The sequence below is a fragment of the Amphiura filiformis genome, chromosome 4 (assembly GCF_039555335.1).
Source record: "Amphiura filiformis chromosome 4, Afil_fr2py, whole genome shotgun sequence".
Taxonomy (NCBI): domain Eukaryota; kingdom Metazoa; phylum Echinodermata; class Ophiuroidea; order Amphilepidida; family Amphiuridae; genus Amphiura; species Amphiura filiformis.
The window spans coordinates 18,661,436-18,669,322 of NC_092631.1; the positions used below are offsets into that span (position 1 = coordinate 18,661,436).

Sequence of the window (7,887 nt, forward strand, 5' to 3'; positions counted from 1 at the left end):
CCCTCCAAGGCCGCATCATTTCACATTTTAGGTGAGATGGAGCCGACGCGGACCCAGCTATAGCTGCCATTGAGGTGTAGGAATGCGTGAAATTGGATTCGTCTATACGAACCACACTTCCGTTTTTACGCTGTACCCTCTCTCTAAATGTCAACAAGTGCCGTAATTCTCTACCGTAGACTGTTTCTGCTTCTTTTTGTTTTTGACAACATGTAATTTGCTTTAAATCCTACATTATTTGACCGATTATGACTAAACTTTGGCACAAGCTTCGAAGTACTTTACATTCGACATGAGAAAATATGTTTATGTTTATTTGTTCATTATGCTCAAATGTCAAAGGTCATTTCAATGTTACCAATTCAAATAGCACTACACAACACCATATACTTAAAGTGAGACATTTTTGGTAATACTTATATATCTTTTTTTGTTCCTTTTTTTTTTCATATGAAGGCCCATCATTCCAGAGAATACAGCAAGATCACTGGGGATGGCGGTATCCCTATTTCAGCGTTATGAAAAAGAGATGACAATGCTAACATTTCAATACCGTATGGTAAGCTACAACCTGTTTTTTACAATTCAATTTTCTTTCTAAAATCATTATGTGACCTGTTCCTACAAAACCAGGAATTGACCTTTTCGGTAAATCCCATAAGCCTTTGCCAGTACACCTGAGATGTCGTCATTTGACGTCACGCCGATCTGCTCCGATGCACACATCGTTTAGCGAACATCGTTACTGCACATTGCAAGTCGGGGTGACGTCAATGAGCCTTCAAATGACGATATATAAGGTGTACTCGCAAAGGTTTTTGTGATTTACCGAAAAGGACAATTTGTGAGATTTTGATATACGAGGGTCATTCAATAAGTTCAACCTTCGCTCTGATAACTTTAGTTCCATAAATTAAGGATATCTTCTTCAAAATGAGCATAATTATACATTGGAATATCACCTACCTATGAGCGCAATGTATATTGATATCTTTTCCATATTTTTGTAGGTGACTTCAGAACCAAAATAAGATTCGATACACCCGCAACGGCAATAAATATTTGCATGAGAATATCTGCGTATTCCATCCCGACCCAATTCAACGGGCTATTCCATTTAAAACCCACACTACCCTGTGGAAGATTTTGGAAATATCTTCCAAAGATGGAGTATGTTTTTAAGTAATTGGTCAGGGTTAATAATTTTGAAACCCATACTCCCTCTGTATTATGGCTTTATCTTCCACAACTGGAGCGAGTATTTCAAATGGAAGTTACCCAATAATTGTACATTTAATTTGAAACTCGTACTCCCTTTGTGGAAGACTTTAGCTAAATCTTCCACAGGGGTAGTGGGCAATAGCCCAATTGAAGGCCGTTTTCAGTCAAAATTAACGACACCGACATTTTCCACAATTTTGCAGCACGAAGCAATTTGCGAGTTCCCTTCAATGACATTTTATGACAATAGCCTCATCACTCCTCCGTCAATCAAAGAGCGGCCTTCACCAAACATGATGAGTGAGGTGTGGCCTGGTGATGGCTCTCGACCAATCGCGTTCTGCCATTGTACTGGTGTGGAGGAAACACTAAGTGTGAAGACTGCCGAAGGCAATGAGATATCCAAAGCAAACTCGTACGAAGTAGAACAAGTGGTGAGTTTGAACTTTCGTTGTTTGAAGTTTCGGGAATTTCTCTTGGTATTTGAACGGACTTACTGTCAGAATAAATAGTATTCCGGTAATTATTTTTATTCATCGAAACTCTTGTCCAATCATCGTTACACGAAATTTATGATTTCTACTTGCTCAGGTGCGAATGGTGAACGTCCTTGTAGATACATACAAAGTGAATCCGAAGGAGATCGCGGTGCTGTCACAGTATCGTCTTCAATGTGACAAAATAACTACCAAATTAGCAGAGTGTGGACGATCTGATGTCGATGTTAGAACTGTGATCAACAGTCAAGGTAAGGAGAAGGTATTTGTGCAGATGATGTAATGATGATGATGATGATGAGGATGATGAGGATGATGATGATGATGATAATGATGATAATGAAGATGATATTTGCCGATTCCATAACTATGTTGTTGTCGCTGTAGTTAAGTAATAATAAATTAATATAATAAAACTTAAAGGCTTAATGTACGATTTCCTTCAAATTTTAAATTTGTCATTATATACTCAAAATGCTGAAATAATACTAGTAATAATGATCGGGAATGGTTTCTGTCCATTTTGAGCTGAAATAACGAGGTAACGTGAAAGAAACACTGCTTGTTATTTTGGCCGTTTAACACGCAGTTCTATGGGCGGACATTAAGTCATAATTTCTTGAATTATGACTTTATGTCGAACTTTGCTCTGTTTACCTACAAACACAACAAATTTGGCTGATTCCATTTAGGTGCAAGTTGTGACATGTGTAAACATTACAAATATGCCAAAAAATCAGGTTTAACCAAATTCATATTATAAGATCGTACATTATGACTTTAAAGGTGCAACAAGACAGGGACATTGCAAACAAGATTATACAAGACAGGACATAATTATGTTCTTAAATGGTTTATGGAATGATATGGCCGTAGTAGGCTCATAGTGGTCAGCTACAACCTGTAAAGTGTGCCAGGGCTTATAATAAATCGACGACTAGGCGTTGTGCTTGTGCGTAACGCACTATAAGAATGTATGACAACAAAAATAAAAGCATAACAAAATCCTTTTGAATTTTTAAGGAAGCGACTGGAACTACGTACTCATGTCAACCGTGCGTTCTTTACCGCGTGTGGAGATTGAGGAATATCCCAACTACGAGTGGAAGAAGAGGTACCTTGGGTTTATCACTGATGAAAACCAGATGAACGTAGCTCTTACTCGGGCAAAGCATGGCCTCATTATTGTAGGTATGTATATATATAATTGGATGGTGATGACAATGTTGATAATGATGCGGTGGTTGCGATTTGTTTGGGATCGTTTATGGAATTCCACCTTGTCACGGCATCAGTAATCAACACATTGACAGCATGTACTAGCATATTGCATCCCGTGACCGGCAATCTGTTGCCGATAGCATTAATCATATTGTGATTTATGCAATTTCCTCTTACATTTGGTTGACATTACATTTTTCCCCATCACAGGTAACAAGTATCTCCTACGAACTCACAACAAGTGGAAAGAACTTCTCGACTACTACGAAGAAATAGAATGCCTTGTAGAAGCCAAACAATTCTGGGACAAACAAGAGGACATGAATACTTGTACAAACGTCCTAAAACAGTTAAGACTCTGAGAAGTTGATTGAAATATTAACGTAATATTATTTAAAGGAGGTTAATATATGCCATGTTCATTATTGACCACTGTTAATTTATTTCAAGAACGTCGCGTCGTCGACATACCGGGGCCAAAGCTGCGGCTTACATTTCAGACTTTGAAGGTGTTTTGTGCTATTCGATGGGCCAGTGTGCGCAAAATTATGCTATTGTACCGTTTTCGGGCCCAAAAGCATAGTGTTTTTCGTAGTAGTAAGATGCACAGGGCAATAGTTATTGCTATTTTTTTCTTCTATTATGATTTTTAGGGGGCGGGGGGGCGTCCCCATTGCTCATATTAGGACCCCCGCTTCCGCAGCATATGTTTAAGGCTGCTTAAGTAAAGGTACACAGCGCGTGCATTTTAATAAACATAATTCATCCGGTGCTCAGCATTTACGCACGGTCAAAAAGTCAAAAAGGGAGAAAGTTCAAAACTAATTCGATTTTACCTGAATAGTGTGTTATTCTGGTAGGATAATTTTTAAATTATATATGACAGAGGTTTTTTTCTTATTTTTTTATATTTGCAACTGGTTTGAAGTACACTTGTAATTTGTACATTCCTGGTATAAATATATTTAGCAAAATGTTGAGATTTATAAATACAACGTTCAAAATGACACCACTTCTATACATTGGTAAAAAGTACAGATTTTAGATGGTCCTGAAATGGTTTAGACACGGTGGTGGAGTTTTAGGAAGAGTTAGGATTTTAAATGTTTACTACATATTGTTAAGATGTACTGAAACTAAATTATGGGAGAAAGAAGTTTTAAAATATAAAATATATTTTGTTTAAACATTTCTATATATAATAATCGTGATGCAGAATAATGAAGGTGTCACAGAAACATGCATGTACTGTAATACACAATGATATACTGAAATATAATGTGAATGACGAAGCCCTGAAATGGCTTAATGGCAGTAAATTGTAACCGTTTTTGTACTAAACTCTTATCTGAAATGTAAAATCAAAACTGTTAATGAATATTCTACTATGTGTATGTCGTGCAGTGATATGTATGTCGTATTATTTAATTATAGCATTTAAATATGTCCTTTCAATTTCAGACTATTTTGGTCCCATATGTGACCGTTCACGGCGAATGAGCCGTAAATTCCTCCCCCGGTCAATTTTGTTTTATTTCATGTTTAACAAATATACATCATAAGCTTTAAAATGGTATATCATTTGACTTCAAACGATACCCAGAAGCGGGGTTATAGTTTGTTAAACTTTGCTCCTTCAACGACATTGTATACGACATTCGTACACATTTTACGCTGTAACTCAGAATACAATTTAGGGAATTTACGGCTCATTCGTGCTGTACGGTCACATATGAAAGTGTGTTGTGGTTGCACTATTCGATGGGCCAGTGCGCGCATAATTATGCTATTGCACCGTTTTTGGGCCCAAAAACATAGTGTTTTTCGTGCTAAATATTGTAAGATGCACAGGGCAATAGTTATTACTAAATTTTTCTTCTATTATGATTTTTTAGGGGGGGGGGCGCCATTGCTCATATTAAGACCCCCTCGCTTCCGCAACCTATGTTCAAGGCTGCTTAAGTAAAGGTACACAGCTACAGGTAAAGGTATTCATCCGCTGCTCAACATCCACGCACGGAAATAGTCCCTTTAAAAGGGAAAGCCGGCCAAAAGTTGAGAAAGGGTCTTGATTTGTTAAGTATATTTTTTTTTACCTTAATATTGTGTTATTCTGGTAGGATGGAGTTATGACAGAGGTTTTTTGTTTCTTATTTTTTTATTTGCAACTAGTTTGAAATACACTTGTAATTTGTACATTCCTGGTAAAATATATTTTGTAAAATGTTGAGATTTATATATACATCGTTCAAAATTAAACCATTCTATACTTTGGTAAAAAGTAAACATTTTAGAAGGCCCTGAAATGGTTTAGACACGGTGGTGGAGTTTTAGGAAGAGTTAGGATTTTAAATGTTTACTACATATTGTTAAGATGTACTGAAACTAAATTATGGGAGAAAGAAGTTTTAAAATATAAAATATATTTTGTTTAAACATTTCTATATATAATAATCGTGATGCAGAATAATGAAGGTGTCACAGAAACATGCATGTACTGTAATGCACAATGATATACTGAAATATAATGTGAATGACGAAGCCCTGAAATGCCTTAATGAGAGTAACCGTTTTTATACTAAACTCTTATCTGAAATGTAAAATCAAAATTGTTAATGAATATTCTACTATGTGTATGTCGTGCAGTGATATGTATGTCGTATTATTTAATTATAGTATTTAAATATGTCCTTTCAATTTCAGACTATTTTGGTCCCATATATGAAAGTATGTTGCGGTTGCACTATTCGATGGGCCAGTGTGCACAAAATTATGCTATTGCACCGTTTTGGGGCCCCAAAACATAGTGTTTTTCGTGCTAAATATGGTAAGATGCACAGGGCAATAGTTACTGCTAAATTGTTTATTCTATTATGATTTTTAGGGGGGAGGGCGTCCCCCATTGCTCATATTAAGACCCCCTCGCTTCCGCAGCCTATGTTCAAGGCTGCTTAAGTAAAGGTACATAGCGAGTGCATGGTAATAAACATAATTCATCCGCTGCTCAACATCTACGCACGGTCAAAAAGTCAAAAAGGGAGAAAGTTCGAAACTAATTCGATAAATATTCCCTTTAAAAGGGAAAGCCGGCCACAAGTTGAGAAAGGGTCTTGATTTGGTGTTTATTATATATTTTTTTACCTTAATAGTGTGTTATTCTGGAGGGATATAGTCAAATTATGACAGAGGTTTTTTTTTCTTATTCTTTAATTTGTACTAGTTGGAAATACATTTGTACATTCCTGGTATAAATATATTTAGTAAAATGTTGAGATTTATAAATATAACGTTCAAAATGACACCACTTCTATACATTAGTAAAAAGTGCAGATTTTAGATGGCCCTGAAATGGTTTAGACACGGTGGTGGAGTTTTAGGAAGAGTTAGGATTTTAAATGTTTACTACATATTGTTAAGACGTACTGAAACTAAATTATGGGAGAAAGTAGTTTTAAAATATAAAATACTAGTGCACCTATTGCTGTGGGAGCACACAGCATACTGGTTGAAGGCTTATATCAGCAATTTCAAACATATTGGGGAATCCCCCATATTCCTACTCCGTTGCATCCAATAGGGAGCCTTGTGTGATACCTGCAGCTACTACAGATACATTATTTCTTTGAAAGCAAAATAACTCTTGTCCTTTGTGGTTCTTGGAAATACTCCTGGAATAAATGAATGAATGACCATAAAAGCACCATAAAAGCACCATATTAAAAGCACCATGCTGCTTGGGCAACTTGAGACATGTTGGGAATCGTCTATATTGGATTCTTTTTGTCCACTTGCTTGCTATCAACTTAAGGTATTTCCCCCTAGATGACCTTTGACCTCGAGGGGGCCCTTCGAAAACCACACGGTCAATATGCTTTTCCCGTCACCTATCCATATCCGAAATTTCGCCTCGATGCGTCGAAGCGCGGCGAAACTTATAGCCGGACCGACAGAGACCGCTTATTATTTTAGTATAGTAGATATTTTGTTTAAACATTTCTATAATTTAAATCGTGATGCAGAATAATGAAGGTGTTACCAATGGTTACAAAAATACGATGTACTGTAATACACCAGTCTGGTAATATACAATGATATATTGAAATATAATGTGAATGACTAAGCCTGAAATGCTTTAATTATATATACAGTAAATTATAACAGTTTTTATTAATAAACGTATAAACTATGCATGCATTGCTATGCGGCTTTAACTATTATGTCTTATTTATACGTCCATGCGAGTCATGTGTGAAGCTACGGGATGTTCAGCAAATCGACCTACAATGCTAGACAAAATAGGTTGGAATGAAAAATAGAATGTGCACCTTGTAATGGCTATATTTTCGTTATTTCTAGAGTGATGAAATGGCGCTTTCTTTAGTGTCAAGCCTAAATATTACCCTCACCCCCAATACCTCCCCCTGCCCCACCAATCAATGTTGGGTACTACCAGGGATATGAGAAGCGCACATGGACGAAATGTCAGGATTCAACATTGATCGGGGGGAACGGGGGCTCATTTGCAATACCGTACTAATTTCATTCCAACCCTTTGGTCCAGGGTTGTATATAGACGCATAGACACTGGAATTAGCGATATTCTCTGTTTGACCTCGTTTCTTCGGCCCGAAATTAAAATAGGATATATCTGATAGTGGAAACTAACAATATTTATGGGGGAAAATCAATTTTTAATGCAAATCGCACATTATTTAAATCATCCCAGCAAGCACAAAACGTTTTCGACATCATTCGCAAAAGGTTAGAAAATTTTCATAGAAGACGGTTAAATGTCGGGTTATATAAAGAACATAAAGGGTATAAAACGTTTTCATAACATGCCACAACATTTCGTCGGCCGTATCACATATCGGACGTATTTGCAAAATACGCATTTCGAGAAAATCGAACTTGAAAATCTAGAGATTTTCATTTGCTGCATAATCTT

At 36.5% G+C, this 7,887-nt stretch overlaps 1 protein-coding gene across 2 annotated transcripts in view; it reads left to right on the forward strand.

Moving 5' to 3' along the window:
- The window catches only part of LOC140150641 (3'-5' exoribonuclease HELZ2-like), a 42,211-nt gene extending 38,771 nt beyond the window's left edge, over positions 1-3,440 (forward strand). For both annotated transcript variants that reach the window (XM_072172701.1, XM_072172700.1), the window contains 5 exons: positions 457-559; positions 1,425-1,655; positions 1,813-1,969; positions 2,742-2,909; positions 3,150-3,440. In XM_072172701.1, coding sequence (XP_072028802.1) covers positions 457-559; positions 1,425-1,655; positions 1,813-1,969; positions 2,742-2,909; positions 3,150-3,301 — 811 coding nt within the window. In that variant the 3' untranslated portion in view covers positions 3,302-3,440. The remainder of the gene's footprint in view (positions 1-456; positions 560-1,424; positions 1,656-1,812; positions 1,970-2,741; positions 2,910-3,149) is intronic.
- The last annotated feature ends 4,447 nt before the right edge of the window (positions 3,441-7,887 follow it).